Genomic DNA, 19,903 nt, shown 5'->3' with positions numbered 1-19,903 from the left:
GCGCCCCCCCCCCCCCCCGCCTCTGGCAGGGTCGAGGTGGCGGCTGGAGCCCGGCTGGGGTTCGCTGAAGGGGCTTGTAGGAATGGAAGGGGTAACAGGAGCGCCCCTGCCCCCGCCGAAACGCCTGTCTGACCTGCACGCCGTGCTGTTGGGAAAGCTGCGCTGCTGCGGGTTCCTGCGCCTCTGCAGAGCGTCCCCACTGCCCCGGGCTCGGCATCCTCCCTCCCGGCTGTGGAGAGGATCTGTAACAAACCACATCGGGCCCCAAATCCTTTCCTGATGTTTCTTGTCCCCTAAGCAGCCGTTCTCCTTGCCCAGGGGAGCGCTGTGGCTTGCACGGGACAATGATCTTGGCTGAAGGCGAGAGCCTGCCGTGGGTTTGTCGGGGTGGATGATGAAGAGCGTTAAAAGATGTCTGAGGTTTTCTAAATTACTCTTGGCTAACAGCCTGAGAGAGTTGCACAAAATTATACAATTACCAAGTGGTTTGGCAAAATTATACAATTACCGACTTCACATTCAGGTTCTTAATTTTATTGTATTGTAGTTTCTCATGAACACCAAATTCTCTCTTTCTTATCTCTGGAACCAAGTGTGGCAGTTCTAGTTTGGGTGGGGGTGTTGGGTTGCTGCTGGTAGGAAAGAAGCCGCCGTAAATTCCTTTCTTCCCAGTGTAATACTGGATGGAGAGTTTTTCCTTCAGCTTTGGAAAATCTGAGCAGAACATCGGATACAGCAGTATCTGAACTTCTTCCTCTTTAAACCTTCCTCTTGCAGATGCTTTTGATAATGACTTGATGCATACAACCCTGAAAAACATTGTTGAGGGCAAAACGGTTGAGGTACCAACCTACGACTTCGTGACCCATTCTAGGTAGGTTTTGGTTTTGTGTGAAGTCTTGGGGTGCGGGTGTCACCGGCTGGGCTGGGGGACAGACTGCTGGGCTGTGGGGAGAGACTCATTTAACAACGTGCTCCGGGTGTCTTTGCCTGGCAGGCTGGCAGAGACGACGGTGGTCTATCCTGCTGACGTCGTTCTCTTTGAGGGGATCCTGGTTTTCTACAATCAAGACATTCGGGACATGTTCCACCTCCGGCTCTTTGTTGACACCGATTCTGACGTCCGGCTGTCCCGCAGAGGTAACGCTCTGCCGTCACGGGCAGCATCAGCCTGCCCGGGTTCCTTATCCGTCCCCCACTGTGTGGTAAAACTCAGGGGTTTTATCTCCCCGTCCTAGTTCTGCGAGATATGAAGCGCGGGAGGGACCTTGAGCAGATCCTCACCCAGTACACGACGTTCGTCAAGCCTGCCTTTGAGGAGTTCTGCCTACCGGTACCAAATGTTTCACTAATTTGATTTGATCTGTGGTGTTTGCGTGGAGAGAAGGAGCAGGGCCGCATTAGCTGTACGGTAGATGCAGCAGTGGTGGCTTTCGATATTTGTGTTTCACGAGTCCCGCACTCTCCCCTCTGCCTCACCTATGTAACCACTTCAGGCTGCTCGTTTGAGGAACTTTACCGGTCGGTCCCTTCTGCTCGCAAAGCACCGTGGAAATCCCTAGAGGCTGCGCATGTTTTCTCACTGCTCGCTGCCATGGCTATTTTAGCATGGGTCCCTTTGGCTGAAGCAGTCCCACTCTGCATTTATTCTTAAGTCTTGCAGGGAGAAAGAGCAGCGTGGTTTCCAGCAGATTCTCTCTCAGCAGGGAGCACTGGTGAAAACCTGGGGCAGACCATTATAGCGTCTGCTTGCTACGCCATATAATGCAGGGACAATTTAGGTGCTCATGTAATCAAATCAATTTGTTAAAAAAAACCAAAACCTTTTGAGAATGAAATCTCATGTGGATTAAATAAAATGGAAAAGGCTAGCTCAGGTGCCGCTTGCTCTAGATCAAAGCAATTCTGGGATTGTAAAAGTATTCATTAGAAATGCTGAATTTGCCAACCTTTTTACATGGGGCGGGGGGGGGTGTGGTGTAGCAGGGGCTCTATGGTGGTAAAGATCAATAAAATGTCATCAGAGGCAGGAAGGAATTTCAGGTACACATTGGGTACCTTGGCTCTCGGCAGAGATTTAGCAAGGGCTTGTGAAATGCCGATTAGAACCAGCTCTTGGCAAACAGACCTCAGGCTCGAAGCGGGTGACCCGTTTGAAGGCAGCGTACGCTTCAGAGGTGTAAAAGCGAGTGCTCCACGCCTGCCCTGCTGCCTCTACCTGGTGCTTCACTGCAAAGGGACAGTAAGGACAATCCCTGACCTTACATCCAGTGCTCATTAGCCAGCATGACTTTTTGCAATTCGCTTAGGTGTTACCATGACTGAGAGCTCTAACTTGCACCCCTGGAGCACAGAAACCCCTCCATCTTCGCCCCCCAGCTTTCTGGTGTTTGGTGGCTTTTTCCTAGAATAGAGCTGACTTTTCCCATTAACAGTCTCCACCACCGTTGCTGTTTTGCAGACAAAGAAGTATGCAGATGTGATCATCCCCCGAGGAGTTGACAACATGGGTAAAAGGGAGTTCAGTTCTCTGCCTAATTTCTCTGGGGAGACCACCGTTGGGATTGTGAAGAGAGCAGGTGGCACGCCACTGCCTCGTTTGCACGCTTCTAAGGAAAGGTGTTTTGCTGGAGGGCTGGAGGGGAGGGAGCTGCTCAGAGCCTGGCCAGGATGACCTGCCTGCAGAGGGCTGGAAACAGTGGCATGCGACTGGAGATGCAAAGCAGGACACCAGTGTTAAAGCTGGTGCTACAATTGCTGGTTTCTGTTGAGGTGTGACCTCACTGCAGAGGGCAGGCATAGTTTCATTTAAGGGCTCGTTGTTAAAACTTGAGCTGAACAGGCCTGGGTGCTCCACATTTTCTAGATAACTCAGCCAAGAAAGCCCTCATATCCTGTATTTCCTGTTCCTCTCTGCAGTTGCTATAAACCTCATAGTGCAGCACATCCAAGACATCCTAAACGGAGACATCTGCAAGTGGCAGAGAGGGGCAATGAACGGACATGGCCGGACCTACAAGCGCCCGTTCCCTGAACAAACAGAGAGCAGCAGCGTGCTAGCGGCTGGCAAACGCTCCCACCTGGAGTCCAGTAGCCGTCCGCACTAAGCTGTCGGTGTCTGAAGGATTTGCCTCTGGTCCAGACCAACACTGAAGACCACTTTGGGAAAGGACTTCAACAGAATGGTTGGTGAAGTGCCCTTTAAATCATCCTAGCAGCGGAGGGGATACTGGTGGAAAATTCTTGCAGCGGGGAGAGGAAGGAGTTGGCCTTCGGCCCCTCTCCCCTCCAACCTCCCCCCCCCTCCTTTTCTCCCTGCATTGTCTGGAGTTAGGATGTTCTTGATGAACTGGTCAAAGGCAGTGCTACTTGCCCTTTTTTAATTGTCAAAATGACCTAATGCTGAAGTCTCCCTTGAAAATTAAGTGTTACCAGGTGATTAGCAAGAGACCCCATTTCCCTGATGATGATCTTCCTTAGCAAGGAAATTAGTTGCCTGTTTTTTCATAAGAAAAAACAGCCTCCTTATCCAGGACTAGCTCGCACCCTTGTTAATTTTAATAAGCAGGTGCAGTCCTTACTCTGCCTTGTTGGGACCTTGAGTTCTGGCATTGCTCTCCCACTGACCAGCCTCCTTTTTAGCCTGTAGTAGCATGTGGGGGCAGAAGGATTGACCTGTACAGGAACCTCTCCCCTGAGAGAAAGAGATGAAATAGAGACTGTCTGGGACAAATGGGAACTTGCAGTTCATTGGGGAGGACAGGCCCAAGAAGTTGTGTGATTCTGATTCCTGATTTATTCCTGTCTAAGCTCCTGAAGCTCGCTACACTGCATGATTTTTTTTTTTTTTTTACCCAAATAGTCTCCTTTATCAATCACAGTTACTGAATGTGTGAGCTCCAACTGGATTGGGTTGCTCATGGAAAGAGAAATCTGACCTTGTCAGTATTAGTGTCTTTTAGGGTATTTCTGTACTGCTGCTTGCAGATTCTGCTGGGCGGAATCCACTTCCCGAGCTGGCTGGTAAAAGCAAGGGGGGGAAAGCTGTGAATTGCAGGATCCTCCTGATGGCACAAACAGCTCTATGGACAGGCTTCTACCCTCCAGCAGGGTCAAAGCCCTTGCCTTGCACTCAGGCAGTTTAAACTCAAGAATGTCTGGTTTTCTAAAAAGAGCAGACAAGAGGCTGGAAGTATAAACAGTGGCATCCCAGTTTCTATAGCTTACCCCAGATAAGTAAGTGATACTGCAGCAACATGAATTTTCTGGGAAACAAATTCTGAAATGAAGTGCCAGTTGGGCCTTTGAAAATGTCCTTGTGGTATCCTTCTTGAATCTGGACTTATGGTGTAATTTTAAGGATGTGGGTGGGAGGAAATATTAAGAGGACCTTTTTCATATTTGCTAGTTTTCTAAAATCAGGGTCTGGCTGTGTGTGTTGTGGGTGTGTTACTTTGGTTAATAAACAAATGAACAAGCAGTGAGCAGAAGTGACCATTTTATATAAAAGGTATTTGTGCTATTTGCACTACACCAGCACAATGGCGTTACACTCAACAGTTCCTTCTCCCCTTAATTCAGAATTGTTAGTGTTAGTTTTGTAATGGTTGAAGCTTAAGAGAAAAAAAAAAAAATAATGCAGTCTGCACAGTCATCCTACAGTCTTTTCAATACTGGGAATCGGTAAAGGTTGGTTGTCTGTCAGTGATGGCCACAGTTCAGTGGCACATCTCTGTAATGCTGGAGAAAGCAGTTCATTGCCGAACTGCTGCCAGGTGCTGTTTAGCTCAGGGTCACAGACTTAGAGCGTGAGCTACTGCACTGAAGCATTAGCTATTGGGGTGGACTTAAGTAGGAGCAAAATAGTCACTAACCCTACTTTGAATGGCTGTGGTGTTTGTTCATACCTTCCTCTGGGGGTGGGGTGGGCAGGAAGCTAAAAGCAGCCTCGACTAGTATTTGTTAGCCACCCTGGTCTGCCTAGGACTGCTGTTCTTAGGCAGCTTTGAGCTGTATTGCAAGATCCTGCTGCTGCAGCCACATATCAACTGTGGCATAGGTACTGTAACCCTTGTATTGCAGATTCCCCACTGAGCAATCCCGCTCCATCGCTTGTACCTTCTCCCCTGTGAATTCCTCTGCTGGTGCAAGCCAGGGCATGGGCTGTTACCTACAATGGTTTTTTACCCGAACACCTGTGTACAAGTTAAGAGCAGGTTTCGTTGTCAGCATGATCAGTTCTACCTTGCACAGAGTTCCTCCTCCTATGAGACTGGAGGTGTAACCCTGCAGCCCAGTAAATACAGTGCTGCCATTGCTAGTAACAGACCACAGGCTTCACACGAATGCCGCAAGGCCAGAGGATTCTTCTGGCTTTGGCTGACTTCTTGGCCTGCCTGAAGCTTTGTTTTAGCTCGTTTAGCTGTAACAGCAATCTTTTTTAAGGTCTCTTTATTTTTGCTTAGCTTCATAAAAATTATGGTTATGCCAAATGATTATACATAGAGAAGAGTAATAAGTCATTATTCTATGCAGAACAAACTATAAACTTACTTAGCTTAATGCTGTAATGTAATGAAATAGGGATGATTGATAGGAGAGCATTGAAAGCGGGGGCAAATAATAATGCATTGTTGAGAAATACAGCCATGGGATGATGCTGAAGACTGTACGGCCAATTACTGAGAGTTAAAGATGTGTAAACTTTGGAGCTGGGAAACCCCAGCTTTTCGGAGCAACAAAGAAAAGAGAGACAAATATCTGATATGTTGGGGAGTATCCATTTATAGTAACTTGTAACATGGAATTGCAGAGCAAGGTGCTAGGGAACACATAAAATAGCCCTAAGTGCAATGTAGTACAAGAAGGATGAACCCATCACCAGGAAAGAGGAAGAAGCAGCCCTTCCAGTGTGTTCTTCCCAGCAAAGGACCTGGGATGCTGTTGACTGGAGCCAACACCCTTCAGACCCTGAGGGGCAGTGGAAGGGTGAATGTAACAGGGGTAGATTGGGAATTGTGCTCGTAACAGCTGTGTTACTGTTGAGACTTTTTTTTTTTTTTGTAACAGTATTCTTTTTATTTTCTTTTTCTGTAATAATTAGATCTGGGCTACTACCAGTTATCTGATCAGACTGTTAAGATTTCAATTATCCTAACAATAAATTCTTGGCTTTGCATAAGAGGCGTTTCCTTTTGCCTGTAGCAAGACTGTAATTGTTACTGTTTTCGGATAAGGATGTTCCAGCTGTCCTTCCAGCGCAAGTCCTTGAGTTCAGTAACAGACAGTGAGGGCTCCCCATAGGTCACAGGGCTGAATGTGCAATACACAAGGTAAACCGAGGAGAACCAGGCTACGATCAGTGCACTGAACATGCTCTTGAGAAGCAGAGATCTGGGATGAGAGAGGGAAAGATCAGTCAAGTTACATCAAGGCTGGCCAAATGCTTCATCCAAAAGGACAACCTGCACCTGGCCTATCTTCTCTAAAGGCAAATGCCAAAGCATGGCTGGTGCTGGAAAAATCACCGCTTTCCCTGCCAAGGTGACAGCCCTGGAGAAAAGAACTGCATCACTGCTCTTGTCTATGTATCGATCTATCTGTTAAAACCAAATACCTGCAGTGGTGATCGCTGAGATGCTGTAATACGATGGGAATCAGGAGAATCTGGAATGTGAGGGCAGGCAGGTAGTGGTACAGGAAAAGTGTTTTCTCCATCAGGAAGAAGGGCAGGTAATTCACAGCCCAGCCTCCAACACAGATCCTCCCAGCTGATACCCACAGCTGCCATGCATCTGCAGGAGACAGGAGATACCTCAAAGTACAGCCCCTGGCAACCTAAAGTCTCTAACAGGTTGCCTACTTGCATGGTTTGGGTTTTCCCTGCACTCTCTACAATTTGTGCTAAGATGACCTTTACCTTGACCACACCCAACTGAGAGAAATAGTTAAGTTTTGTCACATTTTAATGAAGTACCCATCAAGACAGATTACAGCCAACATGAAGCAGCTTCACAGTGTGACAACAGGATGTACTGCCAGAAAGGTCAGCGTAAAACTGCCCGGCCACACAGAAGAGATGGTACCTGTGTTGGAACGAATACATCTAAAACAAACCCCCTCCCCACACAGCCAGAACTTGCCTCTTTTAAATCATCACAAAAGGGCTCAGTGGAATCCAAATCTAATGCCTGGAGATTTCTTACATCCAGGGAATGATCCAAATAAACTGTATGCTGGCTACTGTACTGTCTCATGAGGTGATGGTCACATTGTGATGACCATAATCAGTCTCTTCATGTTTGTGTGTCCCAAATAAAAAATACAGGGTTGAGTGGGGCAGGAAAAAGTGCCAAAGCCAAGCACAAGACCTTGGATCCATTAAAGTGTAGCAGAACAAGAGACAAGCTCCCGCCCCACCCCACCTTGGCCTCGACACACACACACGTGCACACACACACACACACACGGACAGACAGACAGACAGAGAGAGAGTGGAATCAGACCTTCAGGAATGTCGTAAATCTTTCTCCTTCGTCGTATCAAGTACCACAGGGACAGACATGTGTAGACCAGAGCAGCAACGTTAGCTGAAGCCCAGGTAACAACATTCCCAAGGAGGTGGATCTGGGCCTGAAGGACAGAAGATGGTCTAAGCCAGAAGCTGCAGTTCTGTTTGTTAGGTAAGTTGTTAGGTAAGTACCTACACATACTAAATTAAATGTCAGAATGTGCTTGGCTAGTACCCTGATCTTTTCTGGAACAAAGCTAGTTGATAAACTTTGATGCTTTAAGACTCTTTTGTAATGTAAAGCATTTTAAAAGATGCTATTGGTGATGAACTCATCTTCTAAATGGAATCAATAATGGAAACTATTAAACTGCAGTTTTTCCTTTACAACAAAAAAACGTGCAAGAAGATATGATTTCATTAAAAGCAACTACTGTCAAAGCTGTATCACATGCCAAAAAAACCCCAAACCCAACCCTCAAGGGAAAATATGTTCTTAATAGAGGAGGAGTCCATCCTGGAGCAGCTCCTTGGCTGGAACTGCAGCCCTGCTCTCACACACACTCATGGAGCTCACATCTGAACTGAAGTCTGCTTTCTTCACCAGGTTCACGTTTACATCTACCTCTCATACTTACACCAGAGGTCGGGTGTAGCCAGTAGGCAATATTCGTGTCCATTGTGATCCAGTCGAGAGCAGAGGAGCTGTACTTATGTTCTGTGTCTTCGTTTTTTAATGTGAGTATTTTCCACTAGGAAAAAAAGTAAACAGAAGGCTTTCAGAATTGGAACAATGAGTGGGATAGGAGGCATGGGTGAAAGGCTCCAGATGTAAGGCAGTAAGTTCTTAAGCTGGGAGTGGACAAAGATTTTGCATATCTTGTTCTGGGTGTTGATCAATAAAATTGTTTTATTTTGTTCTTATATAATGCACTTTTCATAGTGAATTTCTGCAATGTTAGTAAGGGGCATCAACACTACTGACTGACTATACAACACGGTACGGTTCAGTTTCAGACAGCTTCTGGGTGCCCAATTCCCCCTGTTTTTTTTTTACACAATCACTTTGGTATGCATTACTGAGTTGCATAGTTGTGCAGTTCTCTAAATGCCCTTCTAAGTGCATTCAGAAATACTTTTTTTCAGTGAGGAAGCCAAACTACTCCATCAGCAAGGAATAAACAATGAGTCCTCAGGCTCAGAGTTTTCAGAAATGCTCAGGTTCCTGCTTCGCAGCAGAAGGAAAGATGAAAGAAGACACTCACCTGCAATTCCATGAACTTTGCCATGAAGCTGAGGTTTTTACTTATGTCCATCTGCGTGGGAGAGTGGAGTTCCACTTCCCTCTCTTTTTGTTCTTGGCCTGAATGAAAACAGCATAGCTCAGAAATAACCACAGAACAGGTAGAAAGCTTGAATGGGGAGAAAGCACATACGATCTGAGGAGCAAGGCCTCAGACTCCTGGGAGCCCTTCTCCAATACCTAGTCCAACTAGGAGAGTGTTCTCAGGGGATCTGTAATGCCACCTTCCCATCAACGTGAAGCCTCCCCCAGTCACAAAAATCTGCTTTGAGAACATGGCTGAGATGTACTTTTCCCGTATCTGTGCTCTTCCACATTCCACACCATGCTCTGATGGTAGCCTTTGGACAGCTTCTCTCCAACCACCTCCAGCTGCCGGTATCCCCACTCAGGTAGAGATGCTCCACTGAGCTGAAAGAGAAAGATGACCATAAACTTGAAGTCCCACCAATCTGAACTTCAGGATGACGTTCCTAGGCCCTGCCTGAGCAGTGGATCACAGCAAGAGACTGCTAGAAGAGTCACCATGCAACACTGTCTCAACCAATGCTACAGCCATAAAGTCAGTGGTTCTGGCAAACTGTGCAGAGATGCTTAACTATTCCAGCCACTGCCACGTACTACAGACAGACTCAGCATCAATTTCTGAGGCAGTATCTAAGGCCCAGTTGTGGCCACAACCCCCTAAGAAGCAGAACAGCTCTGCATGCTGAAAAGGAATGAAGTGTGAGTATGACCACCTGAAACACACGCTGCCCTTTTATCACACTGAGCAAGTTTATTGTTTCCTTTTATTTACTTATTTGGTTATTTGTTTTAGAGGTTTAGGCATTTTGGAGCAGAGAGATTAGTAATTTATGAGATTACAAGAGCTGCATGGAGGAAAAGGTATAGGCAAATAAACATAAATCCACTTGCCTTTAGCACTGCAGAGGTGTTCACATGAACAAACCTCACTTCTGACAGAATTGTCTTCCACACATCTGTGTCAGACTCCCGATTTACAATTTCCTGCAACAGAAAGATGTCTTTTGATTGTCATGTTGTCTCAGCTGTTTCTGCTGGAACATGATGAGCTCCTCCCTTCCCTTTGACCACTCACCACTCTCCAGAGATTCTGTGCTGGCATGGAGACATTATAATCAATATAGCAGGAAACTTCTTGGGAATGAGGGCTAAGAGGGGCAGCAACATCATGCCTACAAGACAACTAAAGTTAAGATCCTCCCCCACCTTTCCTAAATTCATACAAAAGCAAACCCATAAAGGTATTGAATTGGCTTAGACCAGATTCCGTAATAAAGCAAAACCAAGTAACTCATTTATACAGATTGCACTGTTTACTCCAAAAGAGAACACACCCCTCTACCAAGAGCTGCCAGGAACAGGCTCAGAGGAAGCCAATACAGATGCATGCTGTGCCAGGCTGAAGAACAAGCACTGATTGTGACAAACAGAGACGCTGTTCATGGGGTTTCCAATAATGAACAAATTAGGTTTGGAAGGGACATAGCAAAAACCCAAATTCAGAACAACTCCCTTCCTAATCTGAGTGATATTCAAGCACATGCAGATGCCCTTTGGGAAGCAGTCAGGAGGCAATTTCATACCACAGTCTTTGCAAAACAGGAATCTGTGGCAATCAGCCACAGCATACTGGATGCTCCAACACATCTTCCTAACTTTCAGAGCACAACCTTCACACAGGAGTATGCCATCAAAGCCAGTGGAGTTGGTAGATGATTTTGGGTTAACAGTCACACAAAATACTAAATATCTGCACCTGCCTGGAGCAGAGGCCATGAAGGGGCAAGGATGAAGACTCACCAAAGGGACTGTGTATTTAGGAATCTGCAGAACTATCATGAACTGTGAACATGGGTGAAACCACCACTGGCCCCTCTAAAAGCCACTAGTAGAGAAGACCAGAAACAGGTAGCAGCCACTGAACAGTTTGGGATTAGTGTCAAATCCCACTGCCAAGTCAATGGCAAAAAATAAATAAACATACAGCATCCTTTCTCTGGGCCACAGGGATGGCTTAGGTAACACATGAGGTCCCTCCCAGCCCCACTGTTTTAAGAATCCATGAATAACAGGCAGTTTATAGCACATCTGAATGCAAGGGTCACTGGGCTTCAACCCCTCAACAGTTATTCTGAGAGACAACAAAGTAGAATGAGCCAGCAGGGTCGGCAGAGCAGAGGATGAGGAAAGGACTTACGTGTTGAGGTACCGAGTCGTGATGCCGTGGACCAGCTGCACGATGTGTCCGTGCCTGACAGGACGGGGTGGGTTACTCACCACCAGCTGCTGCCTGGTGGAGTGACACCCAAGAGGAAGTGGTTACATTCTGCCTTCCACATAATGCAACCATGAACAAACTGTTAGGTCAATAAGCTGCAGGCAGGGACAGACATTTGGGCAGTAAGGTAAGATAATTCAAACAATCTATAGATTGTACCAGAATGGAAACAAAGCTCATCAAGGCAAAGGTGAGTTAAGGGCAGAATGACTCAGAGGATCAGTAATGGAATACCGACACCCCAGCCATTAAGTCAGTGATCTGAATCCAGGACAGTTGGGAGCGAGTTCAGATTATTCCCACCACCCAGCTGTTTGGTGGTTTCTGTGAAATGAGTAAGTTCTTCAGTGAAGTCTGACAGGTGTTCTTACTACAGCTGATGTCACTTTTGGCAGAATTATAAGAGACATCAATAGCTATCATCTCCACCATGAAGACAAAACTCTCATCTTTCTTCTGGACAGGGCTTAAGGCACGCTTTGGCAAGGGGGAATGTTGCACTTCACCTAACTGCTGCCCGTATTTTACTGTTCTATAGAAGGACTTCATATCCCTCCAGGACTTGTAGAAATCTTGAGTTTGAAACATTTTAAGAAGATACTGGGTTTCTGTGGTTCTGGTAGAGTCCCTGCTTGAAAGGTTTGCACTATGGACAAACCTCCCCAGTGTGGATATGATTTATAGCAGGACTTCTAGCAGGACTGTTTATACAGTTCCCAGAGCAACATAAGACACCTACAGAAGCAATTTTTTCATCAATATGGAATGATCACACAAGGGCTTTTACTGGCAAAACTACAAGAACGAAGAGTCCCGATCCTCACTGACAGTTATAATGGCAGAACACTTCAGCACGAACCAGGCACCCACTTGGAAACCCTCCCCATGTGGCAGATTCTACAGCTCATCCCACGCTTTTAAAAAAAAGAAATACTCATTCTGCAAAAGTGATTTCTACTCTGTTCTGAGACCCATTCAAGTTTAATAAAACTCATCAAGGCACTCTAATGCCACGGCTCACACACTTCAAAAAGCAGAACTTCCCTTTCATGCAAAGCACCTGAGGAGTTCCCACCAGTCTCATGAGTCTTGGTCCCCATTTGCACAGCACAACCCACGTTGTGGCAGAAGCAGTTCAGACAGAATTTTGGAGTCCTCAATAATGCTTTTACCATACTGAGAAGGATTGTGCAAACGGCTGCCCTTAAGTAACTCTGCAGCTGAAACTACTTGCTCAGGATCACACTTGGCCTCTACACCCGTAAGCAGAGAACAGTTATGTCCAGTCCAACCTATGCCTGGGTTGGGTTTTGGAGGCATAGAGAAGCTATGCCTACAGCAGCTTGGCATTTAAATCTCTTGCATACTCACATTCCAGGATCTTTGACAATCCACCAGTTGTTCACATCCTTGAAGGGATAGCAGGTCACCTGCTGTTGATGGGAACTACCTCGGCCATTCTCATACCTGTACAGAAGGTTAAAAAAACCCCACAGGTGTTTAACAGCACATTTCTGTGCTCAGCAGAGTCACAAAATACAAACCAGCACCAGCTTACTGGCTCCATTCCTACAGAGCACAGAGAATCTGTGCATCTGCCGTGTGCTCTGATTATTGAAGGGATTGCCAGGACCCAAACTGAGACACTTGGACTGGCAGTTGAAGAACCAGAGCTTACTTTCACCCTAACAATACAGACTCAACCAAATAGATTCCTCACCTGATGGGATAAGTATTCATGTGAGAATGGAGCCAGCACTGCATGGGTTTGCCCAACACATTCCGCAGAGTAATCTGAGAGCCATAGGCCACCTCTAAGGGCTGACCCTGAGTGATACGAGCCAGCCCACCCTGAGAAGCATAATGATAGGATAAGCAGAAAGAAGAAACAACCCAGAGACTGTTTACATGCTATTAAGAGTCACTAGTCATTTTAACATAGTAGTATCTTAGCACAATGCCTTCTCATTTGGTTGTATCTACAAAAATCAAGTCTTGCAGCACCATACTCAGCAGATAGTAAATACACCAGTGCCTGAAAGATTGCAGGGTCTTAGGGAATATCCCTAAAGCCATGCTGTTCTAAAAGACAGACTAAGCACTCTTCTACAGAAAATCATACTACCATCCTGTATTGTACAACATCATCACTTAAGAGCTCAGTACTGTTATCTACTTTTGTGGAGTTTCCTGTGGGAAGGGACAAATATTCAGCAGAAGAGCGAAGATATTGTTCTTGGTTCCCTGGGAAAAGCTCTTCATCCATTATTAGGATTTCAGTCATTATTGCTTCATCTTAAAGCAGTACTACAGCAGCAAAGTACTTAAATGACATAAAAGGAGCAGGTATCATAGAATCATAGAATGTTTTGGGTTGGAAGGGACCCCTAGAGGTCATCTAGTCCAACCCCAATATGCATGATATTGATATGCAGGATCAAAGATATGCAGGATCAAAGGAATAAGATCGCACACCTTTCTTCTAATAGTGAACACTAGACAGATTCCCTCCTCTTCTCCCCTAATAAATCAGTTTGATGGCCACATTACCTCTAAGCTGGCTTGGAAAGCACTTGTCATAATCTGGTCATGAGGCCCAGAGCGATACAGCAAGGTCAAGTGAACACAGAAGAAGGACAGGTACATTGCCACAGGGATGATGATGAGGGCCAGTCCCCTAGCTAGAAAATGGCACATCAAGGAAACCTAGAAGAACACAGAGAACTCAGTGGTTTCATGCTCCAGATACTAAAAATATTTAAAATATCAGTGCGCTTGGCCTGTTTTGCTTGTCTTTTTCAAATTTCCCCAACCCCCGCATTCAGCTGGGTAACCTCCTCCAAGGATTTGAACTGGAGCCTGAAGGAGGTAAGTGAAACAGTACAGGTTTTGAGCCACAAGTCACCAAGGCACGGATAAGAGCAGAAAAGGCAGCCACGCGCACGTGCTTATCTCAACTTTAACTCCCATCTTCTCCAGCAACTGAGGTGGGAAACAGTTCTGTAACACACGGATTTGCAGACTATGACAAGGAATTTTAGTACAAAAACCAGCTGCAGACAGTATTGTTATCTGTGGGCTTGCAAGGCTCCCAGCTGGCTCCTGTACCAAAAAGTTACACATAAATATATTTTGTGTGTTGTGCTACCTACCATTGACAAGTTCCGGTCTCCTATCATGTGCCAGAAGTGGAGTCCTGCAATGGCCAAGAGCAGCATATAGGTAAAGAGGCCCATATATTTCACTCTGAGAAGAAAGCGCATAAAAAATGAACACAGTTAAAAACTACACAATTACCTAATACAAGACATAAACATTCAGACTTTCTCTTGGATGCATTAAAGTCTAAGGACTTAGATCCATGACAAGTTTGGTACATAAACAACATAAATAAGCCTCAAGGCTTTGACACCAGAAGATACCATTTGTTTGCCAATTACATTAAAGAACCTTCTTGATAACAAGGTGGCAGATCACAAAGTGCAGAGTCCCTAAATTCAGACTTACTGAAGCTTGAGGCAAAGTAAAGGAGGAGTGAGATGCTGATGCTAATTTATAACATAAAGGCCATCTCTGAGAAACGTATTTTGTGCCTCCCTAGACAGTACCCTCTAATGCCTGGTATTGCCCATTGTGAATTGACCTCCTCTCTATAGAAATGACCTAACTCACTAAAAAGTCATGGAGAGGTCTGCTCTGAACAGCACCAAGAATCAGTCTTCAAAATCAGAAGCCCCACTGATGCCTCAGATGGCAGGCAGTAGTCAGCTTTCTAAAACAAAGTAAGACATCATCACTTACCCAACTGCACAAGAACAAGCTACTCCAGTCAACAGAAGCCAAAACCACCAGCTTCCAGAGAAGGAACTTAAATAAAAGGACAAAGGAAAGGATGTTATGGCGAGATCTGGGCACCTTCTTAGGATCCTGAATTCAGATAATTTGACTTGAAAAAAACTTGCAGGACTCCTCTATTCCTTATTCTACTCAGAGGTATCTCATTCTGAACCTCCCATGCCACCAACTCTCAGCCCTGACCTACAGGTGTTGTTAAATGTACTTCTCCGTATCCTGAAAAGCAAAGCTGAACACTATCTGCCTTCTCATAGTATAGATAAAAAAAAAATGTATTAAACCACTTGCTAGGCTCAGTTTAAAGATAATTTTAACTTTACTAAAGACCACATTATCTTCTGCAAGGATCAGAGAACATGTGAAGTCACAAGAAAAGAGACAAAGATCTCTAAATTCAGTGCCAGTGAGCAGTAATGAAGGAGCGTTAAGTGACGCACAGTGTTTCTGTCCACAGAAGGAAACCTTCCAATAAAGAGTCTGCGTGGGCAAAGGAGTGCTCCAAAAGGATTTTATTTTTATTGTAAAATAAGACAGACAACCTTGTTACCTGTTAAAGCAGTCTTTAACACTGCTCAGAAGAAAACACTTCTGGGGCATCCATAGTCAAAGCATTGGATCTTACAGATAGATTAAGTGACTTGCACAACGGTAAAATGACTTAGAGAAAAAGACCACACACAGTCTGTGATCAAAAAAGAGTCACAAGAATATCCAAAAGGATAGGAGACAATCCGGCTTTACCTGTGTCTTTGCAAATTGTAGAACTTCAGGTAGGACAAAACTGCGAGTAGGATAAAAAAAATCAATATTGATTCCAGGAGCATGAACCTTGACTGAGTGATCAAAGAGTTCTCTGTCAGAAAAGAGAGACAGACACAAAATTAGAGAAACTTTTCTATAGGCAAGTACTACCTCAGACAATCACATCATTATCCAACAGAAGGACCTGCCCCTTTAAGGACAGCCCATTCATTTGCAGTCTTACTGGCTGTAATAGGGAGGTGTTGGGTTTAAAGGGACAAAAACTTTCCATCAGGAGCAAAGTACATGGCCATAACTGTCTCCAAGGACAAAGAGGTGGGCAAGTAGTAAAGTCTAGCAGGAGGCAAATAAAGGTGTTGTGCTTGCCTACAAAGGCAAAGAAAATCAATACAGGGAAATCCAGAGAAGTGCTTCTCAAGGCAAAGAGAGTCAAGGCAGTGACCCCAGCAGGCAATGAGCATGATGACAAGTCTTCAGGAAGGGGAGCTGCAACGAGCTCCTTTCTGCAGGATTCCCTGAGCCAGAATCAGAGCAGCTGGTGGCTAGGAGAGGTTTCTCTTATCAGACTACTAAAGGGCTGTTGAGAGGCTCTTTCCATTTCAGGCAGCTGCCAGTAGACCCTCAGAGAAAAAAAACAAAACCAAAACTGCCTTATACACACCAGAACAGTGTCAAATCATAACACATATTGGTTTGCTGCAGTTTGGAGATGAAGAAATGTGATGAGCTCTGACTGCAAGTAGGGTCGTCCTGCTGTTAAAAACCAGTATGTGGTAACTCATCCTGTAAACCTCGAGGAAGAGAGTACAGGCCTCCTTGGATACAAGAAACGTGATTTTCTGTGAGGCTGTTACAGCTGCCCACTTTGCTTAGTAATGAAATGAATGTGTATAAAGCCTCAGCCCTGAATGGCAGACTGCTGTAGAGCTGTAAGGATAGAGGGGACCAGAGAGGACAACAGAGACTGATACAGGCCAGGGCTGAAAGTAGGCTCCAATGTGTTGTTAGCATTCTGTGGGGAGATGCTAGTCCAGCCTTTCATGTGCCCTAAAAATTCACAAGGGGAAAAGGGACCCTTCTCCCCCTGCATGAAGAATGGGGCCCAAGAGAATAATCTTACCTAAGAGAATCAGAAGAGCAGCTCCAAGTGCAGCACAGTGGGAAAACCGCAGTTCTACCAAAATCTGGTATGCTAAAGGAACACAGAGAGCACCAGCCAGTGCTGGCAGGAGTCGCAAGGACCGAACAGGAACGTTCATGCTGTATTCTGAAATAGAGGGCAACAGTGATGCACAAACTTGAAAACTATTAACTGCAGAGAAGATGGATCAATACACAACTCCTTATGACCACAAGTTGTTGAATCTAACTCCTACTCTTAGTAATTTCTTGTCCATCTTGTACTCCTTAAACTGTTTTAACCAATTTAAAAAATCTGTACTATGGAATCATAATGCCTTAAACTTCTGTTAGAGACAGGCAGAAGACTTATTTAAGAGAGAAGTGAAGGTTTCAGATAAAGCATTATTTCCACTAGTCAGGCAAAACGAATCTGTCAGATGCTGAAATACTGCTTATTTCTCAGAAGAATGAGACAGTTAAAATCAGTTCTTACCAGCTCCAATCCTGTTCCATAAGAAGTTTCCATCAAATCCTCCTAAGTAACCTACAACGTAAGCAACAATTCAGAATTTCCAGTCTCCAAACAAGTATAAAAACTGGTGCTAAATTGGTCCTGGAATCATTTCCCAAACACATAGCTTTTCCACACATGAAAGCCCTCTTCCCCCAAAGTCCTCTTTTACACTGTTTTGCCTGCAGCAGTGCTTGATAATGTGCAGAGGCACAAAGAACACGAATTGGGAACAACAGATTCTCAGCGACAAAGTTACATGTATATTTAATCTCTCCTTCCCATACAGACGCTTTTATGTTGTGCGTATCTCAGCTACAGAAAGGAACTCAGGCCTGAAAGTCCGCTTGTTGCTTGCTATTTCTAGTCACTAGCAGTTCTCATCTTACCTTTCTCTTTATCCAAAGGACTGGATAGCAATGAGGTAATGGATACATGGCTCCATCACCTCCCTGGTACTTATGCAATAGCCCCCTAGCAATATTAAAGAAGGGAAAGCCTAATTCTCTCTACATCAGAATCTCAGCTGCCTTCAGCTTTTCCCCAGTAACAGGACCTGACAACTCCTTTCTAACCAGCGCTTCTCTCTTCTGGAGCAAGAGGCAATAGACACTTCTGAATTTCAGGAGACCCCTACCTCCCAAAGCTAGCAGCATGTGGCCAAAAGGTGGGCCGCTGTCATCCACAAAGAAGATTCTCTTCATGTAGAGGGAAACAAATTGACCATAATACACTTCATCAAAACTGAAACACAAGAGGCAGAAACATGTCAAGTCTAACTGGAAGTATCCTGCAGGCTATGGGGATACTAGGGAAGGAAACACTGACTTGTTGGCAAAAGGCTAAGAACACAATGAAGCACGGGTGGATTTGCCTCCTTACCTTCCCCTCAGGAGTTTCTATTAGGGAAACACTATCACTGTATTTAAAGAGGCTGACATCAGGCAAGCTCTGCTCTTCCACTCCTGCATTCTTATTCACAAATGTCTAAAAAGGAAAAGTTTGTGTCGTTCAAGTAGGAAATAAAACTATTTTACTCACACTACAGCCCGTGGATAGGAAAGCCCCCAAAGACGGCTTATTAATCCCATCACAGTTAACGCCACAAGGTTCACATTTATCTCCGCAGTAACCACAACCGGGTTCTTCAGAAATCCCAACATCCTGTCAAAGGTCTGTCCAAACCTGCGAGAGCAAACAGAGAAGAGCAGCAGTCACCCTTTTGCCCAAAGCTAGACAAAAATAATTTGACAGAAAGCATGCACCAGAAGGTACTTCTGCTGCAGTCAGCTCATGGTAACCAATCTTCCAAAGTTCTCTCGCTTTTCACTTTTATGTGTTTTCTGCTCTATCTACATGAGTAACTGTAAAACACTTAACACACTTTTCATCAGCCCTGCTTCTACACGCGTATGGTTTCTCTGCCACCAACAGTATACTAGAAACTTTGCTTATTCTGACACTGGTTCTGCAGAAGCACGATAGCTTAATTCAAGCCTATATTCTGCTTTGAATTAAGCAAACCTCCCAGTCCAAATTCTGATGCTAGTGATAGGCAAACCACATGCTCAGGCACCAGGCTGCTCAGGTAGCTTTAAAAAAAAAAAAAAAAAAGTCACTTCCTTGCAAACTGAGCGCATTTCTTGGGGGTGGGGGGCAGAACCCGCAAACATCCTCTGTCTTAAAAAGCTGAGAGCTTAAAAAGCTTAAAAAGCTTCTGGAGCACGGGTGTAGATGCTGTAGGGCTCTAGCGCAGCCTGGGGGGGGAGTGCTGCAGGAAGCAGGACAGAACTCTTTACTTCTCTAGGAAGAACAGCTGAAAGTAAGGCAAGAAAATCGTAGGGGATTAGTATTTCATCTCCTCACCTGAAATATGACTGAAAGTTACTGGAATAAATCCATCTGCATGGCTTTGATCAGGGGAGAACAAAGCAAGATGCAAGCATCACCACCGTCAAGCACAGTGCCGCCGTCCTTGTTTCTCACTACCTACAAAACACAAGCGCTGCTCAGCTGCGTGACACCCTGTGAAAGAGACATTTGTGAGAAGCCCCTTGCAAAGCTGCGCTCTGTACTGGCACTGAGGCCAGCACACCACTGCCCCACCCGCCCGGGGACAAGGGCAAGCCATCACCTGCACTCTGCCATCACCTTGCAGGCCCTGGGACCCCAAAGAACACCTTGATGGAGAGGACCCTGCTTCACCCTTGAACCCTGGGGCAGGACTGCAGCACCACCAGCCCCCCCCGACCTCATAGGCCTCTACCAGGCATTGCATCCCATTCCATGAGCCTTATGAGGGGGAAGCAGGACCACTAGCCCCCACATCAGGTTTTGTTCCCCCTTTTGAGCTTTATGGGGGGCAGTAGGACCACTGACCCCACACCCAGGCCTCACCCTTGAGGCTTACAGGGTCTAAAGGACCCACCAGCCACCCTATATCCAGCCCTGACCAGCCCCCTTGAGGATTTTTCGGGGTGCATAGGACCACTAACCCGCCACCCGGCCTCCCACCCTCCCCTCGAGACTTGTGGG

The 19,903-nt window shown here is 45.6% G+C and overlaps 3 protein-coding genes across 4 annotated transcripts in view; 1 reads left to right on the top strand and 2 right to left on the bottom strand.

Moving 5' to 3' along the window:
• Window positions 1-258, bottom strand: part of PRRT1B (proline rich transmembrane protein 1B) — a 2,611-nt gene extending 2,353 nt beyond the window's left edge. The window contains exon 1 of the mRNA XM_035898242.1: window positions 134-258. Coding sequence (XP_035754135.1) covers window positions 134-258 — 125 coding nt within the window. The remainder of the gene's footprint in view (window positions 1-133) is intronic.
• UCK1 (uridine-cytidine kinase 1) lies at window positions 37-5,043 on the top strand. Its single transcript, XM_035898219.1, has 5 exons — window positions 37-874; window positions 998-1,140; window positions 1,239-1,333; window positions 2,462-2,510; window positions 2,920-5,043. The coding sequence occupies exons 1-5, from the start codon at window positions 798-800 to the stop codon at window positions 3,105-3,107; spliced, it is 552 nt and encodes a 183-aa protein (XP_035754112.1). The 5' UTR covers window positions 37-797; the 3' UTR covers window positions 3,108-5,043.
• An 86-nt stretch (window positions 5,044-5,129) lies between these two features.
• On the bottom strand, window positions 5,130-19,810 carry POMT1 (protein O-mannosyltransferase 1). 2 transcript variants are annotated; one of them, XM_009642796.2, is made up of 20 exons: window positions 19,235-19,810; window positions 18,410-18,553; window positions 18,006-18,112; window positions 17,351-17,401; window positions 16,856-17,002; window positions 15,715-15,826; window positions 14,920-14,985; window positions 14,271-14,364; window positions 13,669-13,824; window positions 12,839-12,969; window positions 12,490-12,585; window positions 11,038-11,130; window positions 9,916-10,012; window positions 9,732-9,824; window positions 9,104-9,224; window positions 8,776-8,873; window positions 8,149-8,262; window positions 7,506-7,632; window positions 6,617-6,794; window positions 5,130-6,393 (listed from the first exon to the last, which is right to left on the bottom strand). In XM_009642796.2, the coding sequence occupies exons 2-20, from the start codon at window positions 18,529-18,531 to the stop codon at window positions 6,219-6,221; spliced, it is 2,178 nt and encodes a 725-aa protein (XP_009641091.1). In that variant the 5' UTR covers window positions 18,532-18,553; window positions 19,235-19,810; the 3' UTR covers window positions 5,130-6,218. The 2 variants fall into 2 exon arrangements, with proteins under 2 accessions (XP_009641091.1, XP_035754111.1); XM_035898218.1 differs by lacking the exon at window positions 19,235-19,810 and adding an exon at window positions 18,251-18,355 and having other exon boundaries at window positions 18,484-18,535.
• Between the last annotated feature and the right edge of the window lie 93 nt (window positions 19,811-19,903).

Source organism: Egretta garzetta, unplaced genomic scaffold (assembly GCF_000687185.1).
Source record: "Egretta garzetta isolate BGI_Z169 unplaced genomic scaffold, ASM68718v1 scaffold497, whole genome shotgun sequence".
Taxonomy (NCBI): Eukaryota; Metazoa; Chordata; class Aves; order Pelecaniformes; family Ardeidae; genus Egretta; species Egretta garzetta.
Note: the sequence above shows the minus strand (reverse complement) of the source record. Positions and strands in the feature narration are given on the sequence as shown.

Coding starts and splice junctions, on each gene's coding strand:
- UCK1 (XM_035898219.1), top strand. CDS start 798: ATGCATACAACCCTGAAAAACATTGTTGAGGGCAAAACGGTTGAGGTA. Junction 1,141..1,238: donor CGTCCGGCTGTCCCGCAGAG/GTAACGCTCTGC, acceptor TCCCCGTCCTAG/TTCTGCGAGATATGAAGCGC. Junction 1,334..2,461: donor TTGAGGAGTTCTGCCTACCG/GTACCAAATGTT, acceptor GCTGTTTTGCAG/ACAAAGAAGTATGCAGATGT.
- POMT1 (XM_009642796.2), bottom strand. CDS start 18,531: ATGTTGGGATTTCTGAAGAACCCGGTTGTGGTTACTGCGGAGATAAAT. Junction 12,586..12,838: donor ATGAATACTTATCCCATCAG/GTGAGGAATCTA, acceptor CCTTCTGTACAG/GTATGAGAATGGCCGAGGTA. Junction 8,263..8,775: donor CAAAGTTCATGGAATTGCAG/GTGAGTGTCTTC, acceptor TTTTTTTCCTAG/TGGAAAATACTCACATTAAA.